At 53.2% G+C, this 17,155-nt stretch overlaps 1 protein-coding gene across 2 annotated transcripts in view; it reads right to left on the bottom strand.

Moving 5' to 3' along the window:
• LOC140901520 (aminopeptidase B-like) overlaps positions 1-16,484 on the bottom strand; it is a 41,531-nt gene extending 25,047 nt beyond the window's left edge. For both annotated transcript variants that reach the window (XM_073320473.1, XM_073320475.1), the window contains exons 1-7: positions 16,085-16,484; positions 10,731-10,871; positions 7,264-7,415; positions 4,558-4,674; positions 4,163-4,398; positions 2,345-2,458; positions 812-924 (exon numbers count right to left, since the gene is read on the bottom strand). In XM_073320473.1, the coding sequence (XP_073176574.1) occupies positions 812-924; positions 2,345-2,458; positions 4,163-4,398; positions 4,558-4,674; positions 7,264-7,415; positions 10,731-10,871; positions 16,085-16,465 (1,254 nt within the window). In that variant the 5' untranslated portion in view covers positions 16,466-16,484. The remainder of the gene's footprint in view (positions 1-811; positions 925-2,344; positions 2,459-4,162; positions 4,399-4,557; positions 4,675-7,263; positions 7,416-10,730; positions 10,872-16,084) is intronic.
• Between the last annotated feature and the right edge of the window lie 671 nt (positions 16,485-17,155).

Genomic DNA, 17,155 nt, shown 5'->3' on the forward strand with positions numbered 1-17,155 from the left:
AACCTGTCAAAATCCTAAGGTGAGAGATGCTATAGAGCCCTGTACTACTGAGCCAGAGGCTGCACTGACTGCTCAGGAGAGGTGCTGACTCAGTTGCCCAGTGGCATTAGTCCCATTACTGGCTGGCCTGTGCTGCACAAGGCCTGGGTTTTCATTCTCTGAATATTAAGAGCCGCCAGCTGAAGCTCTCATTCAGTTTTCCAGATAGATTGCAGGCTAGGGTGTGTTTCTGGAGGGATAAGAGTATTTAACACAGGGAAAAGTCCTGGACTGGAGACCCTCCTGCTCCAGACTGCTCAGCTATAAGCACCCACAACTTCAAACGGTACTAAAGGAATTTTCTTCAAGCTTGGCTTGCTTTGTACATCTCCTCAAGTTCTAATCAACCCACACTTAAGTGCTGCTTACTGTATAAGCTAGTACAATGTGGAAGGTATTAAGAGACTCCGTAAGTCAAGGCATTAAAACCTAAACTGGCCTTCAGTCTTAACTAAGTTTCCTCACTTCAAGCGCTTGGGTTCTCAAACTGAACATTGCTAGGTTTGCAGGCTGCAGTTCTGATCTATTCAGGGCTTTGGGTACCCCAGGAGAATCCCAGCCAGAGGCAGAAGGGACAGCTTTGTTCTTGGGGATGGTGGCATTATTTGCAAGCTCAGAAAGTACCAAGAACCTGCGATGCTGTCACGTATGTACCAACAGGCAGGGAAGAAACCTTGCCAGCAAACATGCTAGAAGGAGTAAATTTCCCTGCCTCCAGGACCTCTGCACACAGAGCTCCCCAGTCAGAAGCCAGCGAACCCACACCCCTTACCTGCAAGAAAGCATCAAACTTGCTCTGGTCTCCCACAAGGTGTGCCAGGTAGGATACGAAACAGTAGCCCTTCTCATAGGGGGTCTCATTGTATGTGTCATCAGGATCAACGCCTAGTGGGTCAAACACATAACAAGGGCCTGAGCTTTACGAAAGAAGCCACCGTTTAAAATAAACGGTTCCAACTTCCTTAGATTCCCATTCTTCAACACCAGAAGCTGCCCCCACCTCAACATGAAGGCCAAAAGGGCAGTGGCCTATGCCCCTCCACCCAGCACCACCCTCACTCAGATCCAAACCACCCTGTGTAATTCATGGAGACATACAGGGAATGCTATGCACAGTGGACTTTTCCAGCAGCTCATCCACTGCCTCTCACCCAGCCACATTCCTCCTATAGACCATCCACCTTCTTTGCTCTAGGGATGCAATCCAAGAGGACACAGCAATTTACTCAGTCACTTGTGATTATGGAGAAAGCTGAGGGTGCAGCCAGACTGCTATTATAAATGTGCTCTTCAGGCCCTGGCCAGAAACCTCTTCTTGGCCTGGAGACTGGCAGGTCACTCTCAAGCCAGCTGAGATTTTTTTCTTTTTTTTCTTTTTATTTTTTTTGGGGGGGGGAGGAGGATAAAGTTTGAAGAAAATTGATCACACTGGTTCTGAGCACGGAATAAAAATTTACCCTGGTTTCAAATTTTAACAAGAGCATCTTGTTTGTTTATCTGGAACTCTGAAGTGGCTGAGCTCCAAAACCTCAGGCTTTATGGACATTCATTTAAGTTTTCATGACGCTTTAACTTCATGAGAACTAGCACATCGGCTTGCAAAGGGAAGGTAAAAATATTGAGGTTGTTTTGCTAACTGCATGTTCTTCTATCAACAGCTGCCTGTCATGAAACACTCCATCATTTAGTACTACAAATGCCAGGGCTACTCAAAGCTTTTCTCTAAAACAAGAGTAAAGGCACAGCATACAAACCCGGGTGCTTAACCCATGTTTAAGGCACCTGTGTAAGAGTGGCCTAATTTTCAGAATCGCTGAACGCCCACAGCTGTGACGGGCGTCAATGGGAGCTGAGGGTTTTCAGGGCCTTCAGAAAACCCAGAGCCCTTCTTGCATGCCTAAACTGAGGCATCCACTGTGTAAGTTCTGGTCCCTCTCTAGCCTGTTCCTTTAAACTTGCCTTAGTATATAAAGTAACGACTTAGGCTTGGGACTTTAATCACACCTACAGTACTCTAAAAATAACACTGTTTACTAATAAGTAGCCTTCGTGTTAAGCGGTAACAAGATTGGACTACACTGATGCACGTCTGATAGCTGCCCTGTACGCAATCCATATGCGGCTTTATGGTCTATTCTCAACATACCCTAATTATTGCAATCTTCAAGCATGACTACTGTAGATGCAGTTTTATTCCAGGCCATTACTGGGTTAAACGCACTGGCAATAAGACTATCGCGGACGGCCCCAGAGACCCGTACCCCCCGCAGGTACTCTGCGGCGGGTTATTGGAAATAGCACAGACCTGGCTCGATTTTCACTCTGAGTTTGTTTAGAGGGTGATCTTCTCCCGTGGTGTCCATATGCTGGCGCAGCAGAGCCCTTCCCGTGGCTGCTTCAAGGCAGGTGTAAGCAGCACCTGATGAGAAGGAGACAGGGACTTGGCATTGAGACACTGCACTTTCCCATCAGAGCTGGGGAGGAAGGCAAACTGCCCTTTAAGGTTCCTTTGGGACCGCCCCTACTTCAAAGGCCAGTAAGAGGGCAAAGCAGTCACTGCTCCTGGAGCAGAAGCATAGCTAATTCAGAAAGAGAGAGACTAGAGGAAGAAGAAATCAATGCAGGTAGGGGGTGTACCATAGCTTTTCAGGACAAAACTTATGGGCTGCCCGCTACGACTTCCTGCCCGGGTCAAAAGCAACCTTACAAACTAGAGGAGTTCTGCCTGCCAGCCTTGTGCTTTGGAGTGAAGACCCAGGAGCGAGTCCTTCTCAGAGAATCTCTTGAGCCCTGGCCTTCCCAAGACTCAGCCACGAGGCCAGCTTCCACCTGTTTGAAAGCTACTTTTAAAAGTCACTGAACTACACCAAAATGCTGACCTGTAGAATCTTCAGACATGTGTTTTACTGATGGCAAAGACAGAGTAAACCCAGCAGAAAGAATTTCCTTATGCTGCAAATGAAGCATTCTGAAACAAACGTTTGGAAAAGCAAGTGTGCCCCCATCACGCGTTAAGTTTACAGCTGCCACCTGACGGAATTATGGAAACATCTCAAGTTAGAAGGTCTAATCTCTTACAATGTGACCAGGAAAAAGTGTGTTTGTGCAAAAGTGGTTTAGGTCTTTTTGATGCATAAATAAAAATATCACCTAGCTCTTAAGTAGCGTTTTCATCAGTCGATCTCAGGGTAGGAAAAACAAAGGAGGGCCTCATTTTTCAAGCTCTTTTTACTCATTTTTCTATCTCAGAAATACTGGGAACCTGAAGTCTCTGGTCTGACCTAATTTTGGTGGGGGACTTGTTGGGGGTCTTGGCTCACAGAGTGCACAGCTGAAAGGAGTTGAATCTTTATTAGACAGAATCAGACTTTAAGGCCAGAAGGGACCATCCAACCTCCTGCACATTGCAGGCCATGGAACCTCACCCAGCCACTCCTGTAACAGACCCCTAATCTCTGGCTGAGTTACCCAACTCCTCAAATTGTAGTTTAAAAACTTCAAGTTACAGAGAACCCACCACTGACACTAGTTTAAACCTGCAAGTGCCCTATGCTGCAGAGGACGGTGAAAACCCCCCAGGGTCTCTGCCAATCTGACCCAGGGGAAAATTCCTTCCTGACCCCAAATGTGGCAATCTTTTCTTCTGCCAATTTCCATAGCATCTGAGTTAAACAGGTGTTAACTAAAGACTCAAGAATCTGAATAAAAGTCACACCCCATCTCGGCCAGGTTTTACTTCCTTCATGTCTGGCTATCTCACACCATGCTTCAGCAGCCCACAGCAGACAAGACTGGAATTTCTAATCTATAAAAAGGCAGAAAAAGCCTCTTTAAAAAAAAAAAAAAAAGGCAACAGACAGTCCAACCCCTTTCCTCCCCCAGTCACCCCCAACACGACCCAATCGCGTCTCAGACATTTTAGGAGCTAGTGCAGATCCCCAGATGCTGCCAGAAAACGTGTCAAGCTGCAGAACGTAGTTCCCAGCCCTCTGATCTGTGCAGCTGGACCCGGATATCAGCACTGAGCACGAGCAATATCGATGGGCCTCCAGCCAGGGCCCAGCTCTGCCTACAGAGGTTGGATGGCAGGACTAGGTCCTGGCAGCAGATGCCAGGCTCTCACCATAGACGACGGTGGAGATCCTCCTCTGCGCGTACATGGTGAAGCCCTCGTTCAGCCAGAACTCGCCCCAGTTGGCGTTGGTGACCAGATTGCCAAACCAGCTGTGGGAGATCTCGTGGATGATGACGTCCACCAGAGAGCGGTCTCCAGCCAGCAGGCAGGGGGTCACGAAGGTGATGCAGGGGTTCTCCATCCCGCCGAAGGGGAAAGAGGGCGGCATGAAGAGAACGTCATATCTGGGAAAGGCAGGCAGAGCGGTCAGTATGGAACCGCCTCTCCCCATCCGCCTGGGGACTCTCCTTCCCCAGCCCTAACATGTGAAGGCCGAGCGAGGCACCTGAAGGAACCAAAGCTGTCCAGAGCACCCCAGAGACTTCCATCCAGGTGAGCCATACCTGTCCCAAACATATGGTCCAAAGAGCTTCTCCCCAACTGCCAGGAACTCTTCGATCACGCCATCGTACTCCTTCTTGGCTGCCTCAATCAGACAGGGCTCAGCCCACACGTGACTCCTAGGGAGAGCGAAGAAACAGTCCTGATTGCAACAAACACAGGGCAGACTGAGCCTTGTTCTCATGAAGTGTGATGCACGGTGCCTTAGTTAGGAGAGCCGGTATGGTTCTAACCTGTGTGGAAGGCTGGCACCCCAAATCCTGCCTTGGAACTGGCTCAGGCCCACTCCTCCTCCTCCTCACCCCCCAGCCCCCGATGTCTGCACACTTCTGCCTGCTCAGTTCCACCCCTGCTGCTGCTAGGGACCCTTTTCTGCAGGGAGATCTCCAGCTTGGAAAACGGACTCCACACAACATGCTGCTGAATACAAAGGGGAAAGGAAAAACCTAACACGTTCCCTCCAAGCTGCCCGCAATCTCCCGACCCAAAGCACATGGCTTCTGGATGGAAGCAGGACATTCAAGTTGACCATCCTCCTGGGTCTGAAGCTTGCAGGCTTCATGCTGTTATGGGAGATGGTTATTAGAATTCATATGGCTTCCTGCAGGCTCCATATTGGCCACAGGTCTTTAGCTACTTAGGACAGACGTGATGCATGGTAGGGAAAGGATGGGGAAGAAAAAGAAAAATCAAAGCTATGTTTTAAAGACATTTCACTTGCTGTCAAGCTCCTCAAAGCCCCAGGGGACTCAATCCCTCAATAACCAGAACAGCTCTGTCCTTATCTCCCTGCCCACTACCTCCTCCAGGTCATTAATAGATGTAATAATCCCCACCTGGAGAACTTGCCCCATTCCAAGGCCTTGTCCTTGCCCACAAGATGTCCAGCTTTCTCTACACTGATCTAGTTACTTCGGTACAATCTCCCCTCGTGTGGGTAGTCATACCAATGTTAAGTGTTTATCCTGGGGTAGCTTATTCCTGGACCGGAAGGGAAATAAGCTGTATCAGTAAAATCATGCCCTAACTGACAGAGTTATACCATCACAAAATCTCCGCTGCCACACCCTCTGGTCATTTGTTTTCCCAGCCTAACAAAGGACCTTTTGGAAAATGCAAGCAAGTTATTTTGATCTACTCTGTCACTGACTCATAGGGCTCCGATGGGGGACAGTGGCATGGCTGCTGGTTTGACTTATCCCAGTGCATTGTTCAAATCTGTTTATGCTCCTTTGCCTGGGAACCCAGTTTAGACTCACCACCAGCATAGCCAGCAGCTTTGGGGTTTTTTTAAAAGGAGGACACACACCCCCCACCCCCCATTAGCATGGCTCTTTTCTCAGTGAGTAGCCAATCTGGGGATTCGTAGCAGAGCTTTGTCAAAGCTTAAGCTAGCTCGGTACTTTCTTTCCTTCAGAAGCCTTAGATGACACGCTCGGACTCCGGTGATTTTCAGCAGCTTGCCTTCTAACTTCCTCACATGTGAAGGATACCTTTCCAAATTTCATTTGAAAAAATGCCTGACTAGGCATGGCCCCATCACTTCCTACACAATGATGCACAGAGTCATCATCTTCTCCAGTATGCAGTCCTGAACATCCCTCTCTTCTGCACGCCTGTGTGGGCTAGTGGCTACTATCTCCGCATGCAGGAGGGGAATCTGGAGGATGGAGAGTGGCCATTTGCTACAACAAAAGTGAAGAGCGTGTAGAACGGGGAACAGTTAATGGACTTCAAACCAAAGAATAAAGGTCTGGCCATAAAAAAGGCTAATGAGACATTTACTGCATGTGTTGTTAATTTAATCTTTAGTCCTTAACAAGGATCAAGCAAGGTTTGAAGTCACACTCAATTATCTTTTCTGGCCCTAAAAGATCCATGAATCTATGAATTAAAGAAGCTGGAAAAAAAAGGGGGAGTTATTCCCGATAAGCAAGAGTGGCCAGACTCCCGTGTGCCCAGGACCCAACAGTAAGTATGTTTTAAGAGCCCTCTGCTTATGTGACTTTGGGGAACACATTCAAAGCAAGGTACAGAGCTGGACCACAGGGCTCAGGAGTGCAACTCCACAGCACCACTTTGAAGCTGCATTCCCCTCTGCCCAGAAAGAGGGGGGGGAAGGGAAAAAAAAAAAAAAACTTGCCCAGGACCAGGAATGAGATGTGATCCATAACCAGATAATCTGGGGCATATTGAAAGCCACCGATGCACTATTCAGACAGGAGGGGTATAATTTGCTACTGTCATTTGATTTTAGGGGTTATGAAGTCTCCTGCTGAGCATAAGAATTGATAACCCACTAACGACTGGCAGAGCTGCAAACAAGTTTTAGATGACTGGGTTGGTTTTGACCCGGATTTATAGTAACAAATAACCCACGGTTAATTCTAGTCCCATGCAAGACCCCCTCGGCTTACGACTGGCTGGCAGGACAGAGCGCGGACATGCTGCAAGACAAATAGTGTGGAAAAGGCAGCTATCAGGGGAACACCATAGCGCATAGGAGCCTAGAATGACAAGTTTTACCCAATTTTCACACGAAGAGTTGAGCTGGGGGGGGGGGGGGAGCTCCCTCAAACAAGGGGAGGGATAGTAGATATGCTCGTTAGGGAGCAAACCCTTCAGAACTAAGCTACAACCAAGGCCACAGGCTTTGTTATAACTGAATGCACGATCTTCCTCCTGTGAATAAGAGGGGAGCCCCTTACCGAGGTCCGACTTCAGCAGAAACTATGTCGCCAACAGCCAAGGCAATCAGATAGGACGGGATTGGCTGGGACATCTTGAAGGTGAACGTGTTGTCCTTCTCCTGCTTCTCCCAGGTTGTGGCGCTCATCACAGCTGTGAAGCCTTCAGGGACCTAGCAATGGAGACACCTGTAAACAGCCTCCATCAGGAGAGGGGAGCATCACACTGCACACGTTTGGGGTGGAGTTGAGCGATCCTGACTGCTCTGTGACCATGATGAGCATTCCCAGAGTCAAGCTCCAGCTAACAATGCTCCTACCACCTGGATCTCAAACCCCACTACCCCTTTCGAGGCAGGGGAAAGCATTATAAGAACATAAAAATGGCCATACTGGGTCAGACCAAAGGTCCATCCAGCCCAGTATCCTGGTGTGTGCTAAATGCTGTATTGAGGCTGAGGCGTTAACCTCTATCTTGATATATTAGCAATGCTGGCTGAGTTATTGGAAACAATCACTTTGCATCCCTAGTTACTCTCACACGTTTAACCAAAGTCTGTGATTCCTGGGTTTTTGTTAGTGAAAGATGGTAGCTGAGAGGTTATTAGAATCACACTTGGAGGATAAAGGTACGGACAATACGGCATTACCATTGCCAAGTACAACAAAAGAAAGCCAGCTCCAGGTCGGGCAAAGAGGAGGAAAGTATCAGGTTTTAGCCGCGAAGGGATGTGCGTTTGTTACAAAAACAACTCCAAAACTGAAACAAAAAATAGCCTTGAAGATTGCACAAGTTTTTATGGCTGTTGTATTCCCCTTTCTGTTACTAAGCATCCAACTTTTCCAGCGAACTAGGGAAGGCCAGGCTACAAAGCACCCAGTCAAAAGCAGGCAGCAGGTGACCTGTTAGACACAGTTACTGATGCTGACTTGAAGGTGAAAGCACATAACGAATTACATGGAGAAGCAGTTACATTAATACACGCTGGATGGAGTAACGTGCACAGTGATCCAGTGACAGCTAACTGGATGCAGATAGGGAAAACTGGCTATGTATCAGCAGTTCACACTGGAAACAATGAGAAAACTGGAAAGCACTGTGCTACGCTGGCCAGAGAAGCCAAGGCATTTACAAGTGAACTGTACGGTGGTGGTGTTAAGAGCTGCCTGACAATGAGAAAAAGATGTAAAAGTATGAGACGTGATCTGGAAAAAGATGACACCTTGGTTACGTTTGGATGTTAGGACATTTGTAAATCTGCAACATGTGTCAGAGCATGTGGTTTACGGTCTTGTTGAAGTGGATTTAGGCAAAGTACTTTCGTAATCACCATCAGCCTGGTTAAAAGAATGCCAAGGATCTGTAAAACCCCAAATCCCTGCGGACGTACAATGGAACAGTCAACCAACAAAGATAGAAACATCTTAAAAATCAGTCACATCTCAGGATTGCAAGTGATCTTGATGCAGAACCCGAAGACTGAGTCATCAATATAATTAATCATCAAGAGATTCACTGAGAAGCAAAGAACTTGATCGGTCAGTTGAATCCAGCTGCTGGGGCACTTGTCACACTCCAAAGGGACACATTAACAATTGATGCTGCATGTGAAATATGGTGGATCTACAGAAAAATGAATATTTGTTTTTCTGCTTTGTGTGGTGCACAAAGATTTCAGGAGGCACTTACTCATGTACACATTGGCCAACCTCCTTCATCCAAAGAAATTGTCAGCTGAACAAAAAAAATTGCAAGGCAGTGGTTGCACACCAAAAATCCCAAATTTCTGCCATATTTACTTATATTTAAGTAAAAACTCCTTATCCAAAAATCAATGTTTTCAGACGCTATCAAGGAACAAGTTTCCTCTAACACAGTGGGAAAAAAAAAAAAAAAAATCTAAAGAATGCCGATATCCCATTTGAATTCGTAGAACTGGTGGGGCAATTGCATCCGTGTCCAGCAAGTTAAACAAGCACAGAACAAATTTTTTCCAGCTTTGGATACATCCATTCAGAACGGAGGAATAGGCTCGGTCGACCCACTGCACTGAAGTTGGTCTTCTGCGGCAGACTGCTGCGTGGCCAAATGGACCAGGACTGGTCATCAGCAATTCTGCATGCTTCTGATTGCTTAATGTTTCAAGCCAACTCTGCATTATTGTTGTTCTTATGTAATTGAATGTTTTTGACTATTGTCTGCATAACAGTGAAAACTGAAATATGAGTCATGACATGCATAACTTCACTGAGAAAATACCAAACCAAAATATACAGAGCCATTCCAACATTCAGTATTATAATTACATGTACAACCCTGAATTAATCTCCGAACCTACTGCCTGATAGTTTTAATTTGTATATTCAAATTCTGGTTCCAAGTATGATGGTGTGCATTTATGAAACAGCTTTTAAAATAACTAGTTCTTCCCAGGTTAGTAAAAAACATTTTACTGGGTAAAAGCCACCTCTGGTAAATATCATACCATCCCTGCCCCTCAAACACACTCCAGTCTGGCTCCTCCCTGGACACAGGACACTGCCCTGGTATTCCAATACTTCTGCAAGATCAGCCCTGGGTACCAGAGGGAACCATCTCTCACATCAATCATGACCACCCATAACAGCTGTGCCCCACGAACAACGCATAGGCTTCAGCACTCTGAATTCACTTTCCCTCAATAACACACAAGAGCAAAGCTCAAAGTCCCAAATAAACCAATCAAGCTACTTCTCTATGTGCTGGGAGGAAGCCAGCTTGCTGTTTCTATTTTTTAAGTATTTGGAAGGCGCTTGTCCTATCTCGAAGGGCCAACAAGAGATTTGTTAACACTACTTTAATTGCACTTGCCAATAAATATTGTGGATCGAGTACCTCTGTCTAAAACATTCAGCACCCTCACCTCTTTAAGATGTAAGAGCTTGCAATATGCTGACTCCAAACCCACTCCCTGCCAGAGGTGCTCTAGCAAAACCAAGGGAGACCAGACTTGACATGCTGGTTATTTCTAAACTTAAGAGTCAAAACACTGCCTCCGCCCCCAGAAAAGACCAAAAAAGAGCCCTTTCAGGCCTTCCTTATTCATCATTTAAAAAGAGAGAGAGAGACTCAAAGTACAATAGTTTTATTCAAGTGCCCTTTGCAGGTCACTTTTAAGGAGGGATCTGAAAGTAACTGTGTTACGCTTGGCAAACAAGGAGCAGGAGCAGCAGGACATGAGAGAGTCCATATGGAGGACTCTGACTAATGAACTCTGCATGAGGATCAGGGCCTTCCGGCTGTCCTGAATCTCAGACATGGGTGACAAATGTTCACAGCACTTCCCAATGTTCTGTTTTAATAAGGTTAGTGGTCCGGAGAGACCGCGTACGAAGATTTCTCCTTCCAAGGCCTAGAAATGGATGCCCTCTTGACAAATGAATTTTCTACCCTAAACAGAAGTTTGAACAAATGATCCAATTTGCACTCTTATGCCTTTTCTGCTTACCTTTATAGTGGCTGAATATGTACTTTTAACTGAAGGGGTGTCAAAGCCAGGGAAAAAACTTCTGTTGAGGACAGCCTGGCCTTGAGTGTACATATAAGGCTTCTGTTTCCCTGCCGTCTGCTCTGGAGTGAGCCAACAAACCTGATGAGAGACAAGAGACAGCTTCCTGTGAGGGATGGGAGACTTCTCCTGGATTTTTAGAGAATAGGTGCTTTTTATTGCTGGAGTGTGAAAGCCGGGGGAAAAGGACCTGTTGAGCACAGGAAAGCCAGAGGTATAAGGGAACGGCCTCTCCTTCTGGGCTGTTTGGAAAGAGTCTAGCCAGGACACCTGGAGCAGCAAGCAGAACAAGGAGAGGGAAAGTCAGTAAAAAAATCAAACAAGACAGTCAGATTCAAGTCAGACTCACGCAAAACTTCAAGGCTTGACTAAGTCTATGAGCTGCCCTGGGATCCTAACAAATCTTAATCAGCATCACTGACGCAAAAGCAATGTGCTGCATTCAGGTGGAGAAATGCGCACACAACTGGACGTGGCAAACCCAGATCCGCCCCCTTGGCCTATTCCAGGAGCAGTTTGTAGATCGGCTGGTTTGATAACCACAAAGTGAAGTAACTACGCTGGAACAGAGTGTTTGTGCAAGGAATTCTACCAGCATCACTACAGCCATACAATCAGACTCTATTTCCCTGTGTCGCCAAACCCCACGAAGTAGTTTAAAGGCAGCTGTAAATTGACCAAGCTCTCCCCCGGATGTACAGCCCACACCCAGGCCTTGTCGCCACTAGAAAGTATGTTTGTGCTGCTAAACTCATGTACAGCCACACTGGCAAACTCCCCTAGTTGGGAGACACCTCATAGTTCTTTTGTTGGTTTAGCTTCTCTCAGTTCCCCAAATGAAAGCAGCTATACCAGCAAAAGGACTTCGGCACATCAGTGATTTTCCCAGGGAGGAGCTAGGCCTGATCTACACTAGAAAGTTTTACCGGCAGGAGTGGGCAAAAATATCATCCCCTCCCAAATGACAGCTCTACCGGCAAAAGCCCTAAGGTAGGCACAAGTTACATTAGCAAAAGAATCCTTTTTCCTGTATACTTATTTTGTTTGGGGAATAGGCTTAAGGTACATCTCCCCTAGGGCAGGTAGCCAGCTTGCTATACCAGCAAACCCTGTCTAGCGCAGACAAAGCCTAAGTACCACTCAGGTGCACGAAAAGCTTTAAAAAAGAAAACAAGAACTAAGCTTAGTAAGGGGTGTTATTCTGGGCCGATTTCTGATTTCATTTACTCTTGTGTAAACCTAGAATAACTCTACTGAAGTCAGTGAGGTTCCTCCAAATTTAGGCTGGTGTGATCAAGAGCCTGCTTCAATGAGTCTGAAATCCCCCGTTGAATCCAGATGGGCAGAAATTAGACGACTGAAGGGAAAAATCTAAAAAATTTGGCTAAGAGTCCTAAGAAACCAGTTGCTTCTCTGAACTCTAATTGGGGATTGGTCCTGCTTTGAGCAGGGGGTTGGACTAGATGACTTCCTGAGGTCCCTTCCAACCCTGATATTCTATGATTCTATGAACTCTGGCCACTACGGCAGACGTGCAACATTTGCAAACCCTCTTGCTTTTGACCAAGCTGGAAACAGGCAGTTAGCCTTGGGCTCACACGCACTGCCGTAGCATTGACTTCCTAGTTTTGGCCAGGAAGTGGCAAAGAGACACAAAAAAGCAAATAAATCAACAGTGACTGCTGGTCCTCCAAGCATAAGCACAGGTCTGGATCTGCTCCTCTCTTGTTCCAGCTGGGCTGCCCGTTCCTAGCCGTGAAGTTTTTATGCTCAGCATTTATAATTCAGAATTGCTACAGCTCATCCATTTGTATTAGCTCTTCTCTCATGAAGAGCTTGAAGGCCTTCATTTAACTGCTGAAAGGAGCCAGGGTGCTGGGCGGGTCTGGGATAAATAAGCCAGCAAAATAACCCGAATACTGTTCTTTGCAGGGACAGAGACACTTTCACTTTAACTCATGGCAAATGCAATATTCTGGCCCTTTTCCTATTTTCTAACAGGCAAATCATAGCACCACTTTTCTCTGAGCAGACTCAGCCTTTTGGAGGCAGAGAACACCCCCCCTCTCTTCCTGCCCCAGGATGGGGTGGGGTTTGGAAAAGCGGGTATGAGATTGCCACAGAGAAATGAAACTCGTTAGACAAGGCTGGAACCAGAAAGCGTGTCAGTGATCCCAGACCGCCAATGCACAGAAAGAAACAGGACCCTTCAGCTGGGACCAGTTTGGGCCTGGTCCCAGGAGGAATCAGAAGCTCAAGAGAAACCAAAATTTAAGTTTTTGCTGAGGGTTACTATCAATTAGTGCTTCCTAGCAGGGGATCAAGTTCATGGGCTGGAACTCATCCACACTCCATTCTTTGAGAACCTGCCGCTGCCTAGATTTACCAAAAGTAGGTGATTAGCTGTAATCAGGGTTAGCGTCACTGGAGCCCAAGCTGGGGACCTGAGAAGAGCACAAGGAGATGGGAAAGGGTAATTTCCTCCTCCCCTGCTTTGCTTTCTCTGATCTCCAGCTTCAACCTCGGATAATACCGAACTTCCAACTTCCTGCCTGGCCATGCTCCTGCAAACTCACCACACTGCAGCTAAATATGTCCAAGGAGGCTACATTGGAGAAAGGGCGCACCTCCCCCCTTACACACAACTCCTTATCTCCCACCTACCCGCCACTTGACATCATCTCGCAGTCACCCTGACCTTTCAGCCATGTGTTTGCAAGTCACACCTATAAATATGGCTTCCTTCAGGCCACCATCACGCCCTTTTCTCACTGCTGCTCCCTGCTTTCCAGATCTCTATCCTCCAATGACCCATATTCCCCTGGCTGATTTAGGAGCCGGGCTAAATTACACTGTAGACTTGCTCCAGATCCCTCCTCTACTCCTCTTTCAACCTAGACTGGTCACTGCCTCACACGCCAGTGCAAACTGCGTGCCAAACACTGCCACCCTGCCTGGGACGTGTTTTGCACCCACTTTGCACTGCTGTAAACAGGGACGCTCGGTGCAGGGAGGTTTGAATTCAGCCCTTGGTATCTACATCCTCTCTGCTCTGCCGCGGGCCGGCTGCTGGCAGTGCAGGAATTATCCCCTGGGAAGCGCCTGCCACTTGCAAGCCGCAAACCAGGAGCTGATGGGGGTGGGTAACCAGTAGCCTCAAACGCAGCAAGAATGTTTCAAACAAAAAGGGGGGATAGCACATTAGGGACTGGGGAGACTCACTGATTGGAGATCTTGCCCCAGGGAGGAAAGGCAGGGCAGAGAGGGAGATGGGGAGGCAGCAGGTGATGCTGAGGAATTAGGATGGAGGTGCCCAGAGTCAGGGTGCAGGGCAGCAAGTGGATTAGAGGATAGGGCGCACGGGAAGCAAGGGAACTAAGGTAGCAAAAAGACCCAGAGAGGCAGCAAGGGACCACGGTGCAGAGGCAGCAGGAAGACTGGGGGATCAGGAGCCTCACGGTGCAGGTCAGCAAGGGACCCCGGGGCAGGGGGCAGAAAGGAGGCAGGGGGCAGCCCGGGGACTCGGGGGGGTGGGGGTGGGGGCAGCGACCCCGGGGCCCGGCGAGGGGGCAGCCCGGGGACTCGGGGGGGTGGGGGTGGGGGCAGCGACCCCGGGGCCCGGCGAGGGGGCAGCCCGGGGACTCGGGGGGGTGGGGGTGGGGGCAGCGACCCCGGGGCCCGGCGAGGGGGCAGCCCGGGGACTCGGGGGGGGGGGGGGGGGCAGCGACCCCGGGGCCCGGCGAGGGGGCAGCCCGGGGACTCGGGGGGGGGGGGGGGGGTGGGGGCAGCGACCCCGGGGCCCGGCGAGGGGGCAGCCCGGGGACTCGGGGGGGGGGGGTGGGGGTGGGGGCAGCGACCCCGGGGCCCGGCGAGGGGGCAGCCCGGGGACTCGGGGGGGGGGGGGGTGGGGGGCAGCGACCCCGGGGCCCGGCGAGGGGGCAGCCCGGGGACTCGGGGGGGGGGGGGCAGCGACCCCGGGGCCCGGCGAGGGGGCAGCCCGGGGACTCGGGGGGGGGGGGGCAGCGACCCCGGGGCCCGGCGAGGGGGCAGCCCGGGGACTCGGGGGGGGGGGGGGGGCAGCGACCCCGGGGCCCGGCGAGGGGGCAGCCCGGGGACTCGGGGGGGGGGGGGGGGCAGCGACCCCGGGGCCCGGCGAGGGGGCAGCCCGGGGACTCGGGGGGGGGGGGGGGGGCAGCGACCCCGGGGCCCGGCGAGGGGGCAGCCCGGGGACTCGGGGGGGGGGGGGGGCAGCGACCCCGGGGCCCGGCGAGGGGGCAGCCCGGGGACTCGGGGGGGGGTGGGGGTGGGGGCAGCGACCCCGGGGCCCGGCGAGGGGGCAGCCCGGGGACTCGGGGGGGGGGGGTGGGGGTGGGGGCAGCGACCCCGGGGCCCGGCGAGGGGGCAGCCCGGGGACTCGGGGGGGGGGGGGGGCAGCGACCCCGGGGCCCGGCGAGGGGGCAGCCCGGGGACTCGGGGGGGGGGGGTGGGGGCAGCGACCCCGGGGCCCGGCGAGGGGGCAGCCCGGGGACTCGGGGGGGGGGGGGTGGGGGCAGCGACCCCGGGGCCCGGCGAGGGGGCAGCCCGGGGACTCGGGGGGGGGGGGGGTGGGGGCAGCGACCCCGGGGCCCGGCGAGGGGGCAGCCCGGGGACTCGGGGGGGGGGGGCAGCGACCCCGGGGCCCGGCGAGGGGGCAGCCCGGGGACTCGGGGGGGGGGGGCAGCGACCCCGGGGCCCGGCGAGGGGGCAGCCCGGGGACTCGGGGGGGGGGGGGCAGCGACCCCGGGGCCCGGCGAGGGGGCAGCCCGGGGACTCGGGGGGGGGGGGGGGGGCAGCGACCCCGGGGCCCGGCGAGGGGGCAGCCCGGGGACTCGGGGGGGGGGGGGGCAGCGACCCCGGGGCCCGGCGAGGGGGCAGCCCGGGGACTCGGGGGGGGGGGGGGCAGCGACCCCGGGCCCGGCGAGGGGGCAGCCCGGGGACTCGGGGGGGGGGGGGGCAGCGACCCCGGGCCCGGCGAGGGGGCAGCCCGGGGACTCGGGGGGGGGGGGCAGCGACCCCGGGCCCGGCGAGGGGGCAGCCCGGGGACTCGGGGGGGGGGGGGCAGCGACCCCGGGGCCCGGCGAGGGGGCAGCCCGGGGACTCGGGGGGGGGGGGGGGCAGCGACCCCGGGGCCCGGCGAGGGGGCAGCCCGGGGACTCGGGGGGGGTGGGGGCAGCGACCCCGGGGCCCGGCGAGGGGGCAGCCCGGGGACTCGCGGGGGGGCGCAGCCCGGGGGCAGCCCCCCGCAGCCCGCTCACCCCCGGCCCCTCGCCCGTGCGGTAGGCGATGTCCAGCGCCAGGCACACCCCGGCGCGCAGCGGCTCGGGCAGGAAGACATGCAGCGCCGAGCCGTAGCGGGCGAAGGGGCGGCTCTCGGCGCGCAGCGGCCGCGGCTCCCCGCCCGGCGCCGCCAGCCCCACGCCGCGCACGGCCAGGCTGGGGTGCGAGTCCAGGCTCAGCTCGGCCGCGCCGTCGCGGAGGCAGCGCAGCTCCAGCCGGGCCGAGCCCTCCAGCCGCCCGGGGCCCGGCGGCCCGAAGGCCACGCGCAGCGCCAGGTGCAGGTGCCGCAGCTCGAAGCTCTCGGCGCTGCAGGCGGAGGCCACGTCCCGCACCCGCCCCGCCGCCGCCGCCATCGCCATCGCTGCTGGGCGGCCCGGGGAGGGGCGGGACCGCGGGGCTGGAGCCCCGGCCCCTCGCACGTGGGGCAGAGCCGGGCGGAGCGTAGAAATGGCTACGAAGAGGGGGAGGGTTGGGGCGCGGTGGGGGAGGATAAGGGAGGACAGTATGGGTGGAGCAGTGGATGAGGCTAGGGGGTGGGGTATGGGGCAGGGATAGGGCACTGGGGAGAAGTAGGCGGAAGTTGGGGCTATGGGGGGACAGTGGGTGGGGACTGGGGGCACGGTGGGGGAGGATAAGGGAGGACAGTATGGGTGGAGCAGTGGATGAGGTTAGGGGGTGGGGTATGGGGCAGGGATAGGGCACTGGGGAGAAGTAGGCGGAAGTTGGGGCTATGGGGTGAGGATAGGGGGGACAGTGGGTGGGGACTGGGGGTGCCGTGGGGGAGGATAAGGGAGGACAGTATGGGTGGAGCAGTGGATGAGGCTAGGGGGTGGGGCATGGGGCAGGGATAGGGATAGGGCACTGGGCGGAAGTTGGGGCTATGGGGTGGGGATAAGGGGGGCAGTGGGTGGGGACTGGGGGTGCCGTGGGGGAGGATAAGGGAGGACAGTATGGGTGGAGCAGTGGATGAGGCTAGGGGGTGGGGTATGGGGCAGGGATAGGGCACTGGGGAGAAGTAGGCGGAAGTTGGGGCTATGGGGTGGGGATGG

Source organism: Lepidochelys kempii, chromosome 21 (assembly GCF_965140265.1).
Source record: "Lepidochelys kempii isolate rLepKem1 chromosome 21, rLepKem1.hap2, whole genome shotgun sequence".
Classification (NCBI taxonomy): domain Eukaryota; kingdom Metazoa; phylum Chordata; order Testudines; family Cheloniidae; genus Lepidochelys; species Lepidochelys kempii.